The 23,609-nt window shown below is 47.7% G+C and overlaps 2 protein-coding genes across 2 annotated transcripts in view; one reads left to right on the plus strand and one right to left on the minus strand.

The window, feature by feature from the left end:
* The first annotated feature begins 207 nt into the window (after positions 1–207).
* LOC8035799 lies at positions 208–7,748 on the plus strand. Its single transcript, XM_002400603.5, has 3 exons — positions 208–551; positions 3,518–3,699; positions 7,263–7,748. The coding sequence occupies exons 1-3, from the start codon at positions 281–283 to the stop codon at positions 7,497–7,499; spliced, it is 690 nt and encodes a 229-aa protein (XP_002400647.4). The 5' UTR covers positions 208–280; the 3' UTR covers positions 7,500–7,748.
* A 7,798-nt stretch (positions 7,749–15,546) lies between these two features.
* LOC8035797 (MAU2 chromatid cohesion factor homolog) overlaps positions 15,547–23,609 on the minus strand; it is a 56,916-nt gene continuing 48,853 nt past the window's right edge. Inside the window, exons 15-17 of the mRNA XM_029966209.3 lie at positions 21,226–21,316; positions 18,470–18,597; positions 15,547–16,239 (exon numbers count right to left, since the gene is read on the minus strand). Of these exons, the coding sequence (XP_029822069.1) occupies positions 16,159–16,239; positions 18,470–18,597; positions 21,226–21,316 (300 nt within the window). The 3' untranslated portion in view covers positions 15,547–16,158. The remainder of the gene's footprint in view (positions 16,240–18,469; positions 18,598–21,225; positions 21,317–23,609) is intronic.

The raw sequence follows: 23,609 nt of genomic DNA on the forward strand, positions 1-23,609 counted from the left end.
GGCATTGTGTCTTTAGGAAACAGCGCGAACCGCTCGAACACTGGTCAAAGCAACGATGGGGTCAAAGTCAAACTCGCGATCAAACCATTCCATAACAAACCGAGGAAGAAATAAACAGATTCGAACGCAACTCAACGAACTGTAAACACCGAATGGCTGGATGCTGGCTATTGGCACACATATTGACTATTACTGAGCCGTGTTACAGTTTACATCCTCCTTTCAATTTTGCACCAAATGTTGTCCCTTGTTAAATCATAAAAAAAATAACAAAAGACTCATGACACAAGTTTACTTGCTTGTTGCCACGATTCGATTACATGTGCAAATTTCGGCAGATACAAATTCACTCGATCGCTTTGGGGACGCCAAGAAGCCAAGACTGGCCAAGACGCAAACAGTGTACAAAATGGCTGCTCACATAGCGGTCGGAATGCGCTTAGGGAAGTTTGCGGTGAACTCGCTTTTAAATCAGGGTTGTACACGGAGCACAGTACTGCACACTTGGAAGAGACAGTATGCAAGAAAAGCAGTCGCCGCAGCAGCAGCGGGTACGTCATTTCGATGCTGCACGAAAAAAATGGGCGCAGTTACTGCACGTAACCAGACCCGTGCCTCTACCCACGCCGCAATACACGTTATTTCGTGCTATCAAAAACCACGGTCCGTACGGGAGTTGAATCACGTGAAACGCAACGGAGGCGACCGCAATTTGGCGAATACGTTTTGCGGGAATGAGTTCCTTTGCCATGACACCCCAGCTCTTCGGAGCCAAAATAACCAATGCGGGGAACAAATTCGTCTGCTCCTTGCTCGGCGGGTTACAGCTGCGAGCTCGGATTGGAAGGATAACGGATGAACACAAAGACTAGCTGCCTTTGTCTTTACCCACTCCATCCCTCCACTCAGAGCCAACAAGAGCGTCCTTTGCTCCTCGCGAATAGGGAGCACGCTCGGACGCCGGACGCGGGCGTCGTCTGCTTGTACTAGCAATGGCTGTCTTCCCTTGTTTATGGCTTTTGGAAATCCACTGGTACTTTGCGAACGAAGCCTTCGAGAAAGTGGAGAGGAAAATGCCTAAAGGGCGCATTGTTTTTGAGTAAAGCTATACGCACTCCGGAGTGCGCTTCGGACGGAAATGGCTATACGCACTCCGCTTTTCTCGTATAAAAAGAGTGGACACAACGAGTTTCCTAAGCGGTGCCATGGCATAGGGGTTAGGGTGTCCGCCTCATACTCACGTAGACGCGGGTTCGATCCTCGAACATTTTGTTTTGTCGAGACATTTGGCGATATTTACGACAATTTTGTTTTGTCGAGACATTTGGCGATATTTACGACAATTTTGTTTTGTCGAGACATTTGGCGATATTTACGACATTTCCTTTTTTGCGATGAACAATAAAAAAAAAAAAAAAAAAAGAAATCGAATGTTGTCGAGAAACTTCGCAGAACTAAATGGTATCGGACTCCCTTTCCGGAGGTGCGATCGGGGACAGCGGGGCTTGGATTGCCGGCTGGACGCCGCGAAGCGGCGTGTACTGGTTACGCTTTGTAATTAGCAGCCGATACTGTCGCCGCGAAGCGGCGTGAACGCAGGCGGGGGGCTGTGTTAACGAGCGCCCCAGTGATTCACGCGCCGTTCGAAAAGGGTGGCCCGAGCGGCATGATCTCTCGGAGGAGTGCGTATAGCCATTTCCGCGCGAAGCGCACTCCGGAGTGCGTATAGCTTTACTCTTGTTTTTTGTCGACGAACAAGTACGAGGCTCGCTGCAATGAACAAAGAAATCATGACCTGTGGCCACAGACAGAGTGAGAACGACAGGGCATGTCTTTTGAACGCCTGGCCTCCAGCAAGCGCTACATGTTGCAACTAAAGTCACTGGATCCTGGGAAAGTAGCGCCAAGCTTCCCGTATGGTCGCCATCTTGGTCCGTGAAATGAGCAATTTCTCCCTGACCCCTCCGTTCTTGGTGAGCTGATCTAAATTCTCTGCTGACGGATATCTTTATGGAGACATTTCTTGTATGCCGAGGTTTCGGTATCCACACACCGGAGAAACAAGCGTACATCTTCGTACCATCGCCACATGCTGTTTCGGTGTTTGGTAAAACTGAAAACTAAGTTTACTGTTTTTAAATACGCAAGAAGATCAATATAATTGTAAGAGATCCGTGGAGATGGGCATGATTGATATGTTCATTGCATACACAGTGCCAAAGATGCTTATATTGGCGGGGGACGCTTCCAGTACGATGATGCTCCATGGTGATCTTGGCGCGACTGGTCTAAAATGACCCTCTGAAAGTTTTGAAGATTTAAATGGACCGAGATGGCGATCTCCATGGCAACGTAGACAAATTAGCCAATCGCCTTGAGCGATTTTGGTTGTCTGCATGTTAGTATCTGTCTGTGTCCGACTGGCAGATAGGAAAGGCAGTGGCGCTACTTTCCTACGATCCAGTAACTTTAGTTGCAACTGACGTCGGATAAACCTCTGTTGGCGTTGCACGAACAGGGAGTAAAACCAGAAAAGGAAGAAGTTTGCTAAGCTGTGCCGGCATGTGTGTACCCGACAAACACGGAAAGAAAAAGAGGAACAACGTTTTGGTTGACGTTGCAGCGCACTAAAAAAACTCAAGCTTTCACACACACAAGGAACAAAACTCTTACACAGCGCTCACTAACAACTTTGTATTGCGTGATTAACTTCTACTTCAATTTGAGACAATTTTCAAATAGAAAAAGACTAAAAATAAAAAGGCAAAAAATTCCTTCTAGCGCTTGGGCAAAGTTGCAGCTAAATAATCAATCTCTTTTTGTGACAATATTATAGACGGCATACTAACACATTAGTTAGCCACAAGTTTGCCTAAGCGTCAGAAGGAATTTTTTACCTTCTTATTTTTCGTTATTTATATTTGAAAATTGTCTCAAATTACAGTAGAAGTTAATCATGCAATACAAAGTTGTTAGTGAGCGCTGTGCGAGAGTTTTGTTCCTTGTGTCTGTGAAAGCTTGAATGAGTTTTTTTAGTGCGCTGCAACGTCGACCAACATGAACAACGAACTTGCCCAATCTGAGGAATGACGACAACTAATGTGAACGATTGAGGGTTTCGGGCTTGTAAGCTTTCAAATGTTCATGTATTATTCGCAGTGTTGTAAGTAGTAAAGTGCTGCTTGTTCTGTGGGAATGGATTCATTATTGTGATGACCCGCAGCGACTGCAACACTCCATGCCCTTTGCAGCGCTTTGCCTGCGCGCACGCGCTCGAGGTGCACGAAAGTTGAGGCGTTGCCGAGGGTAGGAAGCTCGAATTGGAAGTGGGATAACTGACGTTCCTCCCTGCATGGTTTTCACCCACCTGCTCTCCACCGCCGAACAGCAAACCATAGTTGGGGGGGCAGAGCTTCGTAGCGTTTGTCACACACGCTATCACTCCCTCTCCCATGGGCGAAGAGACATGTTTTCTGGTCGGCTCGCTGTCCATATAGCAATACTTGACTGCCCTCAGGAGGGCTGGCCCTGCAGACAAAGAAGAAAAAGCTTCCCGTCGAGACGGACCCGGAGAAGTTGACCACCCTCTGCTGCGGCAGCAACATCCTTCGCGAGGGCAGCGACGTACCACTAGGGCCTGACTCCGACTATCCGGACTGGCTCTGGGAGCTCCGCATCGATGGCCGGGTCAAGCTGGAGGTGAGCTGCACCGCTCCATGCCGTTATGCAGAGAGCAAGTCGTCTGCTGCTTGCGCAGGAGTTGCAGCGACGTCAGAACCACGCCGAGCTCCGGTTGGCTTTGATTGAAGGATAGTGTGTAGACCTCAAAGCAAGCTGCTTTGAGGTCTACCCCACTATTCTTCATTCAGAACCAGTCAGAGCTTGGCATTCTGATGTCACCACAACCCCTGCAAAAGAAGCAGACGAACTTGCACTCCACATGGTGCCTGGAACGTGTCTGGTGTGTTAACCTTATCCAAAGAAGTGGTTCCTCGATTTCTGCCCGATGATGTCATAGAGGTGTCACGCTGTCGCCAGCCGCGACCCTGGCAGTGTTGCAGCAGCAGGGGTGGATGTTGCAGAAGTCTGTTCTGCTGCAGGTCGCTCTCCAGCTTGACAGACCATAGAAGCTTCGGCAGCCACGAGTTGGGACGCTATAACGACAGTGACACTCACGTTTGCCGGTGCTTTTTAATTGCCTGAACTTTTTGACCATCCAACAGCATCATCGACGCTTCTGCCTTAGCGACGTCATTTGTTGCCATTTTGGACCACTTTCGATGCATGGCCGGAATAGGACGCTGAGCACACCAGCCGGACACGTTCCAGGCACCGTACTGCCACCGGCGACACTTGTGTGTAATCTGTCGTCTCTGAACTGAGTCTTTCCAATGCAAACACCCAGCAGAAAGAGAAGGTTTGTGGCAATACAGTCTCTAGCAATACGAAAGACCCACTCAGAGTGCGCGGCCGAAAAGACGGCCGGTAGGTGCCTTGCTCGCACTTTGGTCAATTCTAGTACGGCGACTCGAACGTGCCTTTGACTGGTCTGTTTAGCAACCCATCCCGCCCGTACATCAGAAGTTGTCCCAAAGTGGCAGCAAACGACGTCGCAGAAGCCGTCGTGTCCCGGTGTCGGATGTTGCAATCCTGGCGGTTGACGCTAGGAGTCCCAGCAAAAAGTAAGATCAAATGCGAGTGTTGCTGTCGTTATGGCATCCCAACTTCTCACTGCCGAAGCTTCCGTGGACTGTCACATTGGAAAGCGACCTGCAGCAGAAGAGGCGTCTGCCACGTGAACCACTGCTGCTGTGGAGCTGCCAAGGTCGCGACCGGCAACAGCATAACACTTCTGCGGTAAACGCACCGGTCGGAAACACGTTAAAGGCGCCATAATTGCACGTTGCCCCGAGGCAAGATAAGTCGCTTAGTCGGTGCGCGTAGGTTTAGTTTGGCTGCGTTATTGAGTTTCACTCCTCTCTGAGCAGTGTAGAACTGTCGTATCTGACAAAACTGTCATATGTGGAACTCGTTCTTGGGTCGGTAAATCCCGCCACCGTCACTTAGGCACCGGGACTTATGCCCGACAGGGACTCCATCGATCGTCATCATCGTCACTCGACTGCTCGGGCTGGCCTACACGCCACTCACAAGGAAGCCCTGTTGCAGCGGCGCAACGCCTGCATGATATCGAATTCGTAGTGTTAAAGGAGCTGTGCAACGATTTTAACGTTGAAAGAATTGGCATTTTCAGCTTTCGATATTGTTCACTGTGTCACAAATGGCAGAAAACACACCTCCTTTCATCGAAATGTTGCAATTCCACCGCGTAATAGCAAGGCAAAACTCGGAATATTTCCCGACCTGCAGCCACGAGCGGCGGCCATGAGAAACAAGCGGCGTGACGTCACTTGGGTAGTTGTAAAACAGATAGCAAGCACGTGCGAATACCTGCTCGATAAAAGGTAACTTTTCTATAAATCTTGTCTTTCCAACATATATATAAATGCGTCAAAACCCTGGTATTATCGACAAAACTTTTATTATACGGAGTTTTAGTGGCGCCATCTATCCTTGGTCCACAAAACCGCGAATAGCCGCCAGAAGCCGGAGGGGGAGGGGGACAGCGCCGGATGGGCAAGGATGGGTATGGCCAGACCTGGATGAGACTTTCCTCCTTTCACCATATATTCCGCGGGGCGCCCGCCAGCACATGGTCACGCGGTCGCGAGCGGATGAGTTCTCGCTGCTCGCTGATGGCTCTAAAGAGAGAACTTTTCCAGAATCCTGCGCCTACTCAAGTGACGTCACTGCGCACGTGACCCGGAAGACGATGTACGAGTTGAGAGGCAACAAAAGCCTGGATCTTTTTCATTTTTCTTAAAACTAGGGTATCCAGGCAAAATCTATTTTCTGTAGTTCACTGCAGAAGTGTCAGGCATCAACTTCCACAATTATTCAAGCAAAGCCCTCAAATTATTGCACAGCTCCTTTAAGTTGTCACTTCCTGCGAGCCAGCACAGGATATGGGTGGGTGCAAGAGCTGCGTCGGCCGAGACTCGTCTGCAGTCGGTGAAGGCCCTGTTTAGACAAAGGGTTTTCAAACCCTTTGATTTTGAGGAACCTCTATTTGGCTTGACTGGATGTCGAGGAATCGATCCCAGTCTCTGTGTTTGTGTAATAAAGCAGTACAGAGGCTTGCACATTTTGTAAACAGTAATGCAGATACTATGGAGTGTTTGGCTCCTAGCTACGCATCAGTGGATGGCTCGGATCTGCTCAGGTAGTGCATAAACTAGAAAAACTGTTTGCTTAGCGGTAAGGACGGTCGGGGAAATTCGGGACCAATCTAGACCAATCGCGAACGCCCTATGAGGAGCAATTGTGACAGTAGATGGGGAAGTTGCTTGCTACTGCCTCTTTTGGGGATGGAGGTGACTCGACCATGCCAGAGCCAGTAGGTAGGCCATGCTCATCAGAGTTTGGCGTGCCATTCCCCGATTGTCTCCCGGGTGCCGCCATTTTGTTGCCAGGTGCAGAGCAGGTGCAATCTCGAAAATGCGACTTCCTTACCTCGTGCAGTACCGTTCTACTCCGTCCCGGACCGTTCTAACCTTTCCGAAGGACTGAGGACATTTCCTGCGACGTCAGATAAGGTCTTAGACTAACTGGTGGCAGTGACTTCAAGCAACAAGATGGCTGATGTGTCGAAACTCTAAAGCGTAGCTCTGTGGGCCTCCATCGTACGGGTTGTTGCCCTTCTGCGGTGCTGCGGCTCTCCTGAGCTATTAAGGGTTATTATTATTATTATTATTATTATTATTATTATTATTAAGTGACTCTAGACCATACCTTTAGTGACTAGGAATCGGTTTGCAGCTATCTGCAAGCTGCACAACCTAACGGGTGTGCCCTCTTGTTATTGCTCTTCATCACCTTAGCCGAGACTTTGTCTAAACTAGAGGCGTTGCCAACCCGCCAAATTCGAAAGGTTTAGAAAATTTCTAACTTTGCCAAGCTTCTAATTCACAGAGTCAGGAGCTTTCAATGTTTTCCGTGGTTCGAGTCCCATAGTTCCAAACTTTCAAGAGATTCCGAATTTCTTTCGAGACCAAGTTTGCAAAGTTCCAAATCTCATAATCTCACGGAGGTCAGAGTCCACCATTTCAAAATTGTGTATCTCTCCTTTATTTATATATATTCTTTGGACACGCCCTTCTCCGCAAAAGTCGTGTCGGTCACTGGAAAACCTCGGTTCGCAGGACCTGGACCCCAGCACGGCCGAGTACTGGGAGTTCCTGCATCACGAGGCCCTGATCCACCAAAACAAGCTGCGCAGCAAGGCCCCCAAGCCTGAGCTGCGCATCAACGAGAAGGACAAGCTCAAGAAGCTCAGGGCCATCATGTTCCGGGCCCTGGCGGGGTACCACTACGACCCAGGCGTGCCCGTGGGCAAGGCCTTACAAGACCGCAAGCGCAACAAGCTCGAGTTCTTTTAGGCGGCACCTTGGCACACGTACCACGTGTCGGCACGAGGTTCTCGAGGTCTGCAGGAACCTTTAGTTGGCGTCGTAGTGTGGCGAGAAATACAAAAAAATATGAGAGCTTTTATGGACCATTCTTAGGCCGAAATGAGAAGCGCAACGGTACGAAAAACCCTTTGTGTTCTTATTAGTGCAAGAAGGATACAAATAAAAGTGTGCAGGGTGAGGCAGTTGTCCATCTTCATTCTGCACGGTCTTAATGTACAACTGCTTTATGACGAAACCCAACATGGGATGGGCCATCGCTCGGCTCTGCACAGTAGCCCGTCCTATGACATAAGATATGGGATTGGCTCTCAATCCTATCTGGGCTTCTGGGAGAAGAGAGAAAATGGGGCTTGCCTAGTTCATTAATGCAATAAGTAACCAGTAGTAATCCCCTAGTTAAACCATTTGAAATAGTAAATAAATTTTAAAAATGGCAAGGAAAAACATAAGGCACAAGCTCATTAACATGGTGTAACAATCGACTTCAATGAAGTCAATCGAACAGTAACGAGGATGCCTTTTTTGCCTTTTACATGTTTGGAAGGGAACCCTCGCTCGCCCCTTTGAAATGAACGGACAACCCGAAAGCTGAGACTTGGGCACCTACAAACTAATGGTGAGGCTGAGCGCAGACTACCGTAATATCCCGACTCATCGCCCTTCCCATTGTTTGGGCCAATATCGATTTCCAGAAAAAAAAAGTGAAAGCCGTTTACCACTTCCTGTAACGCCGAATTGGAGCGCAGCTCTTGAGGAGGAGGAGGGAAGGGTACTGAGGGCCACGTGTTCTCGGGAAGGGGGGGGGGGGTCACGTGACCCCCCCCCCCCCCCCCCCCCCCCGAGGGCACGTAACCTTGGTGGGGTCACGTGGGGGAAATCACGTGCCCCCCCTCAGAGGTCACGTGACCTCAGGAGGGCGTCACGTGAGCTCGGGGTGTCACGGGACTTCCCAGGTCACGTGACCCCCCCGGGTCACGTGACCAAAATTTTTCCGCTAGATTTAGCGGGGAAAATTTTTCCGCTAGATTTAGCGGGAACATTTTCCGCTAGATTTAGCGGGGAAATTTTCTCCGCTAGATTTAGCGGTGAAATTTTTTCCGCTAGATTTAGAGGGGGGAATTTTTCCGCTAGATTTAGCAAGGAAATTTACCCATAATGCACCGCGCAGTTACGCCGACGGCAACGCCAACGGCGATGCCGCTCAAGCCGGAAACGGGCGCCTAAGAGCCGCGCTCTAAAACACCAAGTCATCGCACACCCCTTCAAAACCCCAACGCGGACTCCGCTATCCGCGAACACTCGTCCTACCTGAATGCCGCGGCCGCAGACCTTATAGTTGGACGACGTCCGTGACAAAGTAAAACGAAGGAGGGAAAGACACTTCTCTTTGTTTACGAATTTTCTCCGTGAGCAACCCCAAAGTGGTAGCTGTATCCATGCGAAAACAATGGAGATAACAAAATAAAATTGTGTTGCTTACAAAAGAAAAAAAAAAAAAAATCTACCCGGAACAAAAGGTTGGAAAGATAGCACGAGCAATAACCCAGTCAGGGATCACGAGGTAAGTGAACGCCCCATATCCTGGAATGTAACCGCAGAGTGCTTTAATTAAGGTCAAAGTCTGTCTCCGCCGAAGTAAAGTCGCCGCGAAGCCGCTCCATGCCCCATGCCCCATGTGAAAGCGCTGTTGTTTACAACATTCCGCTGTCATGTGGGAAATGTTACATCAGACAAACTGGGCGCTGTGTCAATGAACGCACCAGAGAACACGCCGCCTCCGTGCGCACAATTGCAGCAGAGGGCCATCTTCCAGCGCATTGTCGCGAATGCCAATGTGCTCCCTTTTTCTCAGACATCACCGTCATGGCTGGACACAAAAATCAAATCGCAAGGGGAATTCTAGAGTCCCTAGCCATTGAGGAGAAGGAGGAAGATTGCGTAAGCACTGCCTCCATTGTGGTACATGCAAGAGAAAAGAAGTATTTGCAGGAAACACCCCCGTGTAAAATAGCCGGCATGAGCCCACAGGAGACGTTATCTCTGGGGATGCAAGGTTTTTCAAACTGATGTGATGAAGACGAGGGACAAATATTTCATATAGGCAATAATTAAAATCGACGAAGAAGTTACCCATTAAATGTAAGTCGACGAAGAAAAGGATGGTATTCAGTAAATAGTTGTTAGTCCAGCGGAGTGCATGTGTATGTTCCTTGTGACTCTCTGTTTTGCATTTTTCTTCCTCCGTTCAGCTGGCGTATCTATAAGTACAAACACTTTTTTATGAATTTCAGGTGGCAGGGGGGTGGGCGATGACTAGGGATATTACGTATAGGGCGGTTTCACATGACATGCTTCAGGCTAAGATCTCTCACCGGAGGCCATATTGATGAGCTCTTGCCCTTTATATCGTAGTTCTATGTACGGAAGCAGTGTTTTCCAGCTCGGTCGAATTCTTTTGCGTTGTGATCGCCTGGGTCTGCCAGAGCTGTCGGCAAACACAAAGCAGCATTGTCCGGTGCAGGATTTTTTATACACGCCCATCTTTGTTCGGACACAAGCTGGCGATCGCTTGTGCTCGTGGTGGACCGTCTACCGAGTTCTTAACCTCTCACTGACTATAATTTCGTAAAAGAGGGAGAAAAGGAAGCAAAGAAAATTTGGGTGAGGAGAATGCGAGAGAAACCAGCTTTAACAAGTACAGTGGTCACCATACTTGTCTGGAAGAAGCGAACGTCTTCTCATGGTCTCGTACATGTTACTCAAAAAAGTAATTGATTACAATTACGCTTACTCTGTTCAAAACTATTAAATTACATTACTTGATTAGTTGAGGGAAAGTAATTGCCCATCACTTGAAAAAGTAACTGCTACTTTTTTTATTACTTCAGATTTCCAAACCAGCAGATTTTTCTGCCGGTTTGGAAACCGGCCTTTTGTATTGTCTATTACTGTACTATAATCACCGGATGACAAACCACTTTTCTTAATCCACCACTTATGGTACACCATCCCCTTGCTGGAGGCTTGGTTAGAGAAATCCATGGTAGAAAACTTGCGTACAAATTTAAAAGGCCGTCATCAGGAAGGAGAGGGGAAACACTTCTTTCTACAAACTTGGGGGCATTAGATAAGCCACAATGGGCAAAAGGTGATGTTCTGGGAGGTCAATCTAGATCCCAGTTTCTAAAGGGAGCAAACGAGGTTTAACTTCGTCTCTCAAAGGAATGCTCACACTCGCTTGTGCCACACCCGCGGAAGTTCACGCAGAAAAGCACTAAAAAAATTTAATTTGAAAAATGGTGGTGCATTTTTTAGTTTGCCAACCACTTATCTTGGATGTGAATAAGAGATTACTTTTTTAACATCAACCTTTCTACTGAAAGGATTTCGTTGCGAGGTCAGACATCACAGTGCCAGCTTGAAACCCCCAAAAACCACTGTATAAACTGACCAGACAAAGAGCCTGACCTCCTTTCGTACAGCTCGCTAACGATCATTTCATTCTTTGTTGTCGCAGGATTTAGAAGCTGATAACCTGGACATATTGCAGCAATTTTAGTTTGAACTGTGGTGACTAAGTAGTGGTCGTAAACTCTGAAACCGAGGAGAGGAGGTTGAAAAAAATAGTAATAGCTAAAAGTACTTTTATTACTATAAAAGTAATCAAATTACTCTCGTAGTTACTTATAACGAGTACCATACAAGTCTGGTTGGGAGCGCTATCCTGGCGGCGGCTGAAGAACTGCTTCCCAACGTAGCGCTCAATGGAGCAGCCCAAATAGGGGAGGCTGCTTGCTGACCCGTGGACACCAAAGCAATTTTGCTGGCCAGCCAATCTATACTTAGCACCGTCATTTCCCACGAAGATGGATAGGTGGCTGTTAAAACAGGCGGTGATCGGATGATTCAATCAGAAAACATTTGATTTTCCTACCGAGCGAGGCGAAAAGCATAGATCGCCTTGCAGGCAAAATAGCTGCATTGTCCCTGGGCTAGCAGCGGGTTTGGCCACGAGCAAGCGTCATTCCCCGGACGGTTTCATCGAGCACTTCAGTTTTTCGGCTGCCACTAGGGTAGTGCTCCCACGAGATAAGGCACCGTTCCTGTATTCCGGATAAGTTTAGTCAGCACGTACAGGTCGGTCGAAACAGGATACGAGAAGGGATGATGTCTTTGGGAATTCTCTGTGGGAGCTCTTTACTATTCCATTTGCGCATTAAACACAACTAAAAAATACACTCTGCGTGTTTAGATAAGACACACCACAAGATGTATTTTCCCCAAGCTAAAATTGTTCCACTGTAAACCCTGGTCGTCGGTACTGGACCGTCTGTTAATGTCTCCCTGTCGCAACTTTCGGTGCGTCTAGTTTGTCCGACACCGTCTGCTACTCGTGCGAGCAGCGACACGTTAGCATCCACCACCATCTGCCACAGTCTGTAACGTCCACGAGACGCGACCATGAAATCAGTGCCCTGGCGTCCCATCATGCACCAGCCATGGTCCAATTCAAATGTCTGTTAACATCTGTCAGTGAATGCTACGAAGCGTCTGAAAGGACCAAAAAGAAGAAAAAAAAGCCAACCTACGAAAGAAGTATGTAAACCTTTCAACTTTTCTCGTTTTCTTTCATAGTACAGTCGAATCTCGTTAATTCGAACTCAAGGGGGATAGAAAATTTGTTTGCATAAAGCAAAAGTTTGAATTACCGGGAGTTTTCTCCCATAGAGACATATAGGATGGTACCTGTATGTTAATTTGAATTATCAAGAAGTTTGAATTAACGTGATCTGACTGTACCCACAAGGAAGGTAGGTGTGCGCACATTTAAAACGCAGCCTAGAAATACTCGCTTTTGCAAGACAGGTGCATGGCTCAAAACTTGAAAGTTACGGGCCTTTCAGAGCGAAATGAAGGGAGCATGCCTGGACAGACCCGATACTAGGCGAGCACACCATTGCTACCAGTCAAGTGGCTCAGCAAATTCTTACTTTTGTAGGTAGCCTCTCAGTATTGAAACCATGGTTGCAATCCCAATGCTTGCAGCCCTTCCCAAAGCAGCAGGGCCGCTTTTAACAGACTTCCTTGCTCAGCATTCGGTGCCATAACCGTGTTGCCTATTAGGGGTAAAAATATAGCATGCCGGGAAGAGCAAAGCCTGGGTGTTCTGAAAATGTGTTTAGATTGAATGGCCCAAAAAAACCTTTAAACATTTTTTTTTCATTACTTTTACGTTATGACATGCAGCGGCGTAGACTTTCCATTTTCCCGGGGGGGGGGGGGGGGGGGGGGTGCTGCACGTTACCTTTTCGCCAGAACTGGAGATTGAAGCTACTGAAAGCACGCTGGGATTCCATTTCCCATGTATTTTGTAAATAAAGGCAACGTGGGCATTGTTTTGTTTACATGCCACAACTAGAGGCTTGTTACATGGCACGTAAGCAGCATCTCGGTAAGGATCATTGCCCGGGCCCGGGGGGGCTTTGCCCCCACCCCCTCCCAGATCTCACCAGGGAAGGGCACGAGCCCTGATGCCCCCTGAAGTCTACGCCTATGATGACATGTGTTTTATGACATGTGCCCAGTCCAAGCACTTGACAAAAAATTAGGCATGGGCGAATAGAAAATTTTGGGTCCGAATCGAATTCGAAGCGAATAGTGGTTTTGGCCGAATAATTTAGAATCTAATAGTACAAGCAACGAATACCACAAGATATGTTTAAACTATAGTTTGATATTTTCTCTTATTTGGAGTTACAAGTACTGTAATTGTTAATTTCAAGTGTATTGAGTTCGGGAGCACAAAATGGTCGCAGCTTGCACCACCTGGCCGGAAATCCATGCCAGAGTAAGTCAAACCCGTTTATATCGAACTCGCAAGAAAACGTCTACCAGTTCGATATTGCGGGTAATTCAATACAAAAGTTTTAATAAATTTGACTCTCGAAAATCCACTTTCTGCTGAAATATTATGCAATGAACTAGTCTCTTCTGCTGCTTTTTTTTTCATTGCATCCGCGATAACGATATTTTTCGAGGCTATCGACGGACTCCAAAATACTGAGGCCACTGCCTCTATATTCGCGCATTAGCACTGAACTATGCCGAGAGCACAGAGCACGTCCGAGCGGGAGCACCTTCTGCAGAGCGCCACTTTGCCCTGCAAGTTGGCTTTGCCCTACAACAGGTGGCTGCGTTGGGTGAAGCCAGCTACCAAAACAAGCTGGCTTTTTTTTTTTTTTTTACCGGATGGCCGCGTTAACCACTTGGAAGAAAACTATATTCTCTTTTGCGGACGGAGCGGGGAGAGGGGGCACGGAGCACACCCTCTCCGCTCCCTCCGCAAAAGCTATATTTTCTTTTCTTTTCCCTGCAATCAACGCGGCCGCCCAAAAAAAAACAAAAAAACTTTAGCGTGCTCGGCAAGCTGGCTTTCCCCCAATGCAGTCACTCGCGTTGGGGGAAAGCCAGCTTGCAGAGCAAAACGGCGCTCTTGGCAGTTCGATATATCGGTAGCGGCTGCCATAGTTTTTGCTATATATCGTCACTGTAACATTACTGTGCGCAAAAATTTCTCGATATAACAAATAATTCGATGCAAACTGGTTCGATATAGTCGGGTTTGACTGTATTTAGAAAAGTTGAATAATCCTATATTGCCGAATAATTAGATATTGTCGAATACTTAAATTCGATTCGAAGCGAATAGAACAGAATTCGATTGGTTATTCATAATAACCAAATATTCGCCCATCCCTACAAAAAATGTTTTAGAGAGTTGTGTCCATTTAAATTGAGACGTCCTGCCTGCGAGGATTTATTCCATCCGGAACAGTTCTTCGACCCGTCAGAGTCCTTCACACGGACGAGTAGTTCTTTGGCACTAGTATACAGAGCGTTTGATTACAATTAAAACAGATTTTAGAAAAATATGGTGCGAGAGTTCGGCGAGTTCTGCCTTCCCCACATATTTATCAGGCTGGGTGGACATTAGACGAGGGTATAATCGTTGCGATAAGTTGACCAAATAAATAAAACCTTTAAACTTCTGAATTATTTGTTTAAGGGGTCGTGTTGGAATTCCAGTATTGACCGCCAATACTAATAGAGGCTAGAGCAATTTAAAAATGCAAAGATTTAATGGTTTTTAGGATCTTAATCGACAAACTTTCACGTTAAAAATTGTGCACAAAAAGAGAGCATCAAGCCCTGTCCCCAGTGACGTAGTTGTTAGGCTCACGTCGTCAGTCGTGTCGTCGGCGCAACCGTCGAGGACACGTCGCCGAGACAGTGACGACGCGATTGCAATGACGTCGCTCTTCCAAGCGTCGTCAAGCGCGGGGCTTGCAACGCTCTTTTCGAGCACTAGTATTTTTAAACCGAGTGAAAAAACACAAAATTTAAGACAAATACTATCTATAAAATCTTTACCATTTTGCAATATCTTTGAATTGGTTTAACCTCTTCTAGTGATTACCGTCAATACTGTAATTTCAACACATACCCCTAAAACCAATCATTAAAGAGATAATCTTAATTAATTGACATACTGCGACGCTTGTCCCCTCATTTAATGTCCGCCGAGCCCAATGAAGACGACACTCGTCTAACTCTTGCCCCCCTCCCCCCTTTTTTATTTTTTTAATTTGTTCGAATTAAAATGTATACGGTAGTCACTGTCAGAATGAGAATGAGAGGATGTCTTGAATGCCCTGCCTCCACCATAGACAAGCGGCGTCGAAGAAACGAAGCTTGCATTGGAGGCAGGACAACCATGGCCCCTTCCCCCCTTCTCACCTCGCTAGGGACTATAATCACAAAGTAGGTATGTCAGCCAGACTCAAACTTGGGCTCCGTGAAATTCGCCCGGAGCTTGGCGACAAGGTGCCAGAGACCACCGATTTTAGTTGAATACGGCCAAATTTCGCGTTCCCCATGCAAACCCTTTCGAATCCGAGTCCGTTCTGCATGTGGAGTCGTCGGACTTTCCTCCAAGAATGAAGCAACACGACGGTTCAACGGGACGTAATCGTTTATTGATGGTCGTCGTCGGGAACCACGACCCGACGTGACCGGACCTTTCGTCTATGACAAATCGTGCTTGGCCGAGGACGATTATAGTGCTGGCGGCCCCACCAGCGGTTTTTGGCCGCCGGGGCCCACGCTTAAAGGTGATTATGTTGGAAAACGTGCATTTATCTCTCCTCCCCCACATTTGCAGGTGGCACGTCAAGAGCTTTTCGCGGTGTAGAACGATTATGTCAATGTCTCGTCTCACGAGGTGGAGAAGCCGGTTGGCTCCCTTTCGATGGCGCCCGAAGCTACCGTACTTGGAACGTGTCTTTGACTGGTCTGTTTAGCGTCCTGTCCTGCCAATACGTCAAAAACGGTTCCGAAGTGGCAACAAATGACGTCACGGAGGCCGCTGTCACATTGCCAGGTTCAGGACGCAGTAAACACGCCAGTTCGAGACGCGTTCCAGGCTCCGCAATGATGCCGCTCCCTGAAGGAGGACCATGATCCTCGGTGGCCGAACGTCTTCAGCACGCCAGCATGTTGGGGATGGCCGAGCTCGTGAAAGCCGCTCCCTGAAGGAGGACCATGATCCTCGGCGGCTCGAACATCTTCAGCACGCCAGCATGTTGGGGATGGCCGAGCTCGTGGAAGCCGCGGTGGTGTTCATCACAGGTGGCTCTCCGTCAATCCACTGCAAACAAGCAAAAAGTATATATCCGAGTCTTTTGAATGTTCGAAAGTCAACGACTCGAAGTATATTCAAGTTTTTCGAATATTCAAACTTTAGAATAAGCTGGTAAAGATAAAGTCGCTGGATTCTGAGAAGTGGTGCCAAGCTCCTCGTACGGTCACCATTTTGGTTCATAGAATGAGCGGTTTCTCTTTGACCTCTTCACTCTTGGTGCGCCAAACCAAACTCCCGGTGACAGGCTGCTTTATAAAGACATTTCTTGTATACCAAGATTTTGCTATCCATATGCTAGAGGCGCACGTCTCCACTCTGCCACCAAGTGCGGTGTCTGTGGCTGGTGGCATTAAAAAATAATGTTTCTGTCTTGTAATATGCAAGAAGAACAATATTGTTGTAAGTGATTGGTAAAAATAGGCATAACTGATAAGTTGATTGGATACACGGTGCCAAAGACACTTATATTGGCGAGGAACTCGGTATGATGAAGCTCCATAGCAATCTTGGTGCTACTGGTTCAGAACGACCCTTTCGAAACTTCAAAGATCCGAATGGACTGAAATGGCGATTGCCATGGCAACGGAAACTGATAAGCCAATCAGCTTGCGAGGTTTTGGTCGTCTGTATGTTTGTATTTGTGTCCGGCTAGCGGGCAGGGGAAGTAATGGCACTACCTTCCCAGGATCCAGCAACTTTAAGTAAACTAACCCCATAATTAAAAAGAAAAAAACAACTGTGAAAGAAACAATGCATAGGTATTGTTAGCTCTGGCAATTGTGTAAGTTGGCCATCCTTACCGTTGGGATAGAGAAATGAAAATGTTTCTGGGGGTGAGTAGTGGGGTTCGGTGAAATGTCGGTGGGTAGTGAAGGCCCATTCCTTGGTTGGTCGTGCTTGCTGCTTGGGATCACCCCGTGGCAGTTGAACGTCTGTTTCTTGTGTTGCGCGACGTCTTTTTGCCAGGATGTTTTGTAACCTTCTGGGGAGGGGGACGATTGTATAAATATGTTGATGTGAAATCAAATCTGTAGCTGTGTTTTGAGACGATGTGTGTGGCTGTCTGTTTTTTATTTGCTCCCAGTCTCAGGTTTATTATTATGGAGGAACAATGTCTTCGGAAGTTTCCAATTTCTCGCGTCAAGCTTCACCGCTTTGCGTTGGTGCACTAGGAGAAACTGCTGACATATTGAAGCATCTTAGTTGACTTGATGGACCTTTTCCGAGAAGCGTTCTGCGCACGTGCGAGCACCCAATGCCAAGCGGTGGAAGTCGGCATGAAAAATCGAGAAAATTCGGAATGAGGCTGTAGATCGACGAGTAAAACACGTAATTGCAGCATATATATAATTGTGTTACACAAAAAAAGAAAGTGGACGGAAAGAAAAACACAACGTTTGGGTGGACGCTACGGATTTCCCTCTTTAAAATCGCGTTGGGCACGTGACGCAGCTCAGAGAGCGAAGCAACTGGTAGCGTAGCTCCCATTATCGATTGGTAGCGCAAGTAGGTCACTTCCTCGATTTTTAGTTCGTGCAGCCACCGCCTGGTGCCGTCGGTATTTGAAAAGGTCCATTGTCTCTGAAACTTTTGTGGGCATAAATGCACACTGAAGAAAAACGAAAATTGAATTTTAAAATGAAACCCGAAAAAAGTATGCCGAATTTTGAAAAAATAAAAACCGAAAACGCGGAACTTCAGCTATAACGAAGTAGATATAGCGAAGCGATTTTTGATTCCTGTTGACTTTGTTACAATCGGGCTAGACAGTACCGGATTTGCAGAGACGGCAGAGATGACTAAATTCGCTGTCTTGAAGGCTGCCCATGATGACAGATGGCAGCAGTCACATTTTCCAATTCAATGGGGAAAACCCTGAGACTGCGCGCATCAAGCCGTTCCACTTCTGCAGAAGCTATCGGCTTCGAGGCCTTCTAAACTCTGCGAAATAAAGGTTGGTTCAAACACGACTGGTTACGACCGTATGTCTTAAAACCTCGTAAAATCTTTTACGACAAGAGATCACGCTGGCACCTATTATCGGGTAACCGTGGAACACTTGGTGTTTCTATATATTTCCTAAAATTTCTCGCGCATCATTTTATCGTGGCTTGAAAAACTTGCAACAAAGCTATAGACAACCATTTCTTAAGACATGTTCCCTAATAAAGTATGTGACGTTGCCTCTAGGTTTCGATCCGTCTTCCGCAAAGGCGTAGGACAGAGAGGCCCGCACCTGTATGAGCCCGTGCTCGGGCAGTTGAGAGGCCTGGAAGTGGTCGTTGAGTAGCAGCTGGGAGAAGTTGGCGTGGGTCTGGATCGCCTCTTGCTCCTGCACGGGCTGGCCGCACAGCCGGTATAGGTCTGCAAGGGGGGCTCGAGTCAGTTCCCTCGCGTCGGTACGGTGCCTACAGAGTGTCTCCAACTGGCGTCTTTACCGCATCCTGAAAAGTGGTCCCTCGATTTCCGGCCTACCACGTCGCAGAAGTGTCGCCGGCCGCGATCTTGGCGGCGTCGCGGCAGCTGTGGCGGATGTGCCAGGTGCCCGTTTTGCCGTGGGTCACGCTCTACAGCTGGTAGCCACGGGAGCATCGACGGCCAGGAGTCGGGACTCCGCGATGATGGCAACACCCCCATTCGCTTGTACGTTTTGCCGAAACTTTTACCACCGACCGCCAAGATCGCGACGTCTGACGACACAATACTCCTGCTTCTTTGACGCCATCTTTTGCCACTTCGGGGCCACTTTTGACGTACGGGTGGTACGGGGCACTGAACGCACCCATCGTAGGCGCATTCCAGGCACTGTGTCTAGCTGCCGAGTTTTCCGGACTGCCCGTAGAATTGTACAAATTTCGACCTTTTTGCACGTGCGCGCCGGTGAAGCAAAAGTATTTTAGAACGGGGTTTCCTGTTTCTTTCGGCTTAAGACTGGTCCTCAGTCTAGCCATATAGCAGAGACAGCACTAGCCAAGTGGTTTCCGTGCCAAACTCTGCCTGGAAACTGCTACTGGGGTGCCGCTTGGACCTCGGACAACAGTGAGCGCTTTTCCGGCTGCCAACTGAATGTAGCCTTGCAGCTTTATTCTTGGCAGCCACTATCGATCGACGATAAGTATGAAATTAATAGCATTCGTACGGTCCACTTTTGTGGATTTTGCATCCGTGACACAGCTTCGATGAAGTCACAATGCCACGTGATACTGTGACGTCATCCCAAAGTCGCTCTAAATGCATAGTAATATAGGTTTTCCTTGACATTACGAAGTCAGTTACGCCTAGGCGGTGCCAACGGCAAACTACATCTTTCTGTTCCCCTTATTTTCCTCACTCTAACGCGTTACTTTACGAGACACCGATGTACGAGTGATGCGATGGGACACCACGACGTCACGTAACAGTGCGATAACACTATGTTATGTGCGGGACCTGACGAGTCACGTCGCAGCATGTCGCGTGACGCAATGACGTGACACTATAACCCTCACGACGTGGCCTTCAGTAGCCTCCTTACGTTGTCCACAAGAGGCTATAAACGCCACGCATTCGGGAAATGCCAGAGAGATAGCCAACCTTTTAATCCGTTTGCAATAGACCCTTTTCAAAATCTGATAGGGCAACATTGGTGGTCGCCGTTTCTTGGTTGCGAAGCACATGGTTGGATACGAGACTTTGACCGAACGCCGACGCAGCTCAATGCAAGCTGAGCTGAGTTCACGCCGGACGCTGACGCGGCCCTCGTGTCCAATACACGCTCCAAGTATGTGCCTAAGCAAGGGTGGACTCTGATGATTGGTGCAGGGTTACTACAGTACTCACACGAATGTAGGTCGACCCATTTTTCAATTTCTGAAAATCTGAAGTGGGGGGTCGACTTATAATCGAACCAAAGCATTCCACCTCCGACAAAAACGAAACAATCGCAATATTAAGAATGCCTCTGCTTGTTACGAGTTCAGCCAGCTGTGCCTGCAACATTGCACTATTCTGCGCGCTCTATCTATGTTGTTTTTTTTTATTTGCGCAAATGACTATTATTGGTAGCGATTCGCAAATTAACCCGAAAATATGGCGGTGAACAGCGCACCGCGCGCCCGACTTCCGGGGGTGGCGGCACTTCTAGTAAGAGCCACTCCGGAGGCTGCTGGAACAGCCTCACAGCTCACTCTCTGCGGCATCCTTTCGCAATTTTTCGTGCGATTCAGTCGCATGTCGTTCGATCGAGTGTCAAGATCATGCTGGAGTGCCAACTACATTTTTTTTTCTATTGACAAGCGTGATCCAGGCAGTTTAGGTTTTCGGTGCTCGTTTATGGCCATTCTTCATCCAGAAACAACCAAGAACTGCGCTGTTGGACGCAAGTTCGACCCGTCGGAGCGGGCGATGCTCCAATGGAATCTGCAACGGCGCGGGATCTTGACGGCAAATGAAGAGGCTTCCGCGGTCCAAAGGCTTGCAACGTACGCCGCAAAAGTGCGAAATCGGTCCCTACCCATGACGTGCAATGCGATCGCAGAGCAAGCACGGGAGATGCGGTCACTTGCAAGGTGGAAGATTTCGTTGGACGCCGACGACATGCTTCGAGAATGTAGCAGTGATGGTGACGGGACTGACATCACCAGTGTGGACGGGTTGTAGTCTAGTCGCGGACAAAGTGAAAACAGAGAGCAGCTTCAGTTGTCCCGCCCCAGCGTGAACCTCCTAGTTTCGATAATGCCTACGCATCTCATGCCCCTCGCGCGTGCATGCGAAGCCAAAGCACGCAAAGAAGGCATCGATCGCGTGTTGGAGGCTTCAAAACAGATACTTTGCCGTTCTCACGTGTTCGTAATAAAATGGTCATCAAAATTTTTTTTCTGATGTGCAATGTGGGGGGGTTGACTTACAATCGAGTCGACTTACAATTGTGTAAATACGGTAGATGGCGCACACTTTCGAAGAGGGTCTATCATGCGGCCGAGGCGCATCTCAATGGAAAGCCCGGACACTTGCCTTTGAGCAGCGCCGAGGCCCAGAGCTGGACGTGCACGTCGGGGATCTTGCTGGCCAGCTGCATGGCCGGAGTCACCATGTTCATGCTCTCCTGCAAGGACGCGTTCCTTTATTGCCTCCCACAGAATGTGCAGCGCTTGCCCAAACCCACAAGGCCGACGTTACAATGGTCACTGACCGAGCAAGAACGACAGGATGCGTCTTTCCAATGCCCCGGCTATACAGTCAAACCCACTTACAAAAATCCCACATATTATCGATATAATGACCAGCTTTTAGAAAATATATGAATTTGAGGCCCTACCCATTAAAACTGATCCAGATGAAACAACCGTTTTTTAAAGTATCATACTGTTACAACAAACACTCCAAGTCCGCTTTCGAAAAAAATAAAAACTCCCGCGCACAAGAAAAAAAAAAGATAAAAAGAGCTACATTTTGGGCGCGGCCCTCCGGGGGACGCTCAAAGTCGTTTCTCCGGCTGCGCGGAAAACAAAACTACAAAAGCAAAAATGCACTTCCAAGTAGCATGGGGATAAGGAGGAAGTCAACTCTCAAGTCGTACTGCGTTTGTCTGTTCGTTCTATGTTTGCAAACCCAGTAATTCGATGCTCGGTATAAGGGGGCTAGCCCCATCACCATTGTGACCGTTTGTTTACGTTAGCCATTTTGGTATCCGTATCAAGCACATTGTCTGGCGTCTACGGACTCGTGTCTGTCTTTTTAAGATGGGAAAAAAAAACACTAGGAGGTTTTATTCAGACGAAAGGGAATCACGCTGGCGGAAAAAGATAACGGAGCAGCACAGCGTGTCCTCGCAATCCCAGCCACCCGACGAGCTCGGAAAGTGTTATTTGAAAGACGACCCTGCCAGAGGCGACGGCTGCGCACTCGTACATGCTCAGGAAGCACGGCACTTGAAACGCTTTAGAACAAAGCAAGTATTTTTTAGCTCTGCGGACAGCGAAGAACCATCGTCGGATTAGTGCACGGCATTTATTTTTGCGTTGGCGAGCGTTTCATAAAATCTGTTCTATATTTTACTTGCACGGTAGAATCAGCAGCAATTTAAATTTTCATTATCTGAAAGCTATATCTGCCTGCGCGTTAGAATTGGAAGTGCAGTAGAATCGTGCAAACACTTTTTTTAAATAAAGAGCTGGCAGAGTGAAACTGCCAATACCACCTTCATTAACCTTATTCATAACGTGTTTTAAAGGTAAGTCCAGATATAACGAACTACTGATAAAACGACCACTTTTCACGGAACTATCGCGTTCGTTATAAGCGGGTTTGACTGTATCCTCCGTCTCCCTGCATCTTGGCAAACGACGAAGGTCCCAGTGAGCCAATCAGCGCGACAGAGGAAAACACGCAACTACGCACTATCTCACTTGTTGCACCCAGTGCTGTCGAAGCCATGGGCGAGAGAGGGGGAAAAGCCGCTCTCGTACGATTTTTGAGTAACGGGCTACCGTATTTACTCGAATCTAGGCCAATAGTTTTTATAAAAAAATAAGAATTTTAACTCGGGGGTCGGCATAGAAACGAGGATCCGGCTCACAGCTAGATCACTTCGTGGGAATGTGAGCTAAGGAAACCGAAACTGCCGTATCTATTTGTCTCCGTAGAGTCGCGCCGCTTCATATTTCAGAAAGCTTTTGGTGCACGAAAACAACCAAAACAGCAGCAGCTTCTCGTGCCAAGAGAATGCTAATGCCGCGTTAGAGCTAGTCTCCAAGCTCCAAGCGATGATTGTTGATTCACGACTGGGGAACCACTCACAGGCAGGCACCACGGATTATTTCCATTGGTGATTGGTGTAAATAAATCTACCGGAACTTGTCACTCATGTGTTAACTCAGTGCACATGCGCCGCCCAACGCAGCGCTGCACGTTAAGTATACTTGATTTAAAGGGGTACTCCGCCGTTTTTCGAGCTACCTCAACTAACTATATTTTCTGACTCCCCGGCCTTTACCCTTTCTGGTATGCCATTTAGTATCGTGAAATTCATAATAGTTATTGCGAAATCGGCAAATGAAAATGATGCAAAAACAAACATTCAAATATACCCGCCCTTTTCAGGGCCGTGACGTCAGTGGAAAGTAAGCTTGCCAGTCTGGCGAGCAGTGTAAAATATAGATTATGCCAATCATTTGTTCCGTGCTGGAGCGCGGGGACTGGAGCGATTTTCCAAAGCATTCGTTTGACACCAAGAAACTGCTTCGAATCAGTTGGGAACAAATTCTACAGTCCAAAGAGTGAACCCCTGCACTTCCACTGACATCACTTTTTCATTGTTGCCAGTAGAGACTTTCAGTTTGAAAAACACGGTGAGGACCAAAATTGTAAATTCAATAACTTCGTGAAAAAAAATTATT

The sequence above is a fragment of the Ixodes scapularis genome, unplaced genomic scaffold, assembly GCF_016920785.2.
Source record: "Ixodes scapularis isolate PalLabHiFi unplaced genomic scaffold, ASM1692078v2 PGA_scaffold11__112_contigs__length_91849675, whole genome shotgun sequence".
NCBI lineage: Eukaryota > Metazoa > Arthropoda > Arachnida > Ixodida > Ixodidae > Ixodes > Ixodes scapularis.

Bases quoted from the DNA above. Each gene is read 5' to 3' on its own strand.
- LOC8035799 (XM_002400603.5), top strand. From the start codon at position 281: ATGACACAAGTTTACTTGCTTGTTGCCACGATTCGATTACATGTGCAA. The intron at 552-3,517 runs GTACGTCATTTC...GACTGCCCTCAG, and splicing joins AGTCGCCGCAGCAGCAGCGG to GAGGGCTGGCCCTGCAGACA. The intron at 3,700-7,262 runs GTGAGCTGCACC...CTCGGTTCGCAG, and splicing joins ATGGCCGGGTCAAGCTGGAG to GACCTGGACCCCAGCACGGC.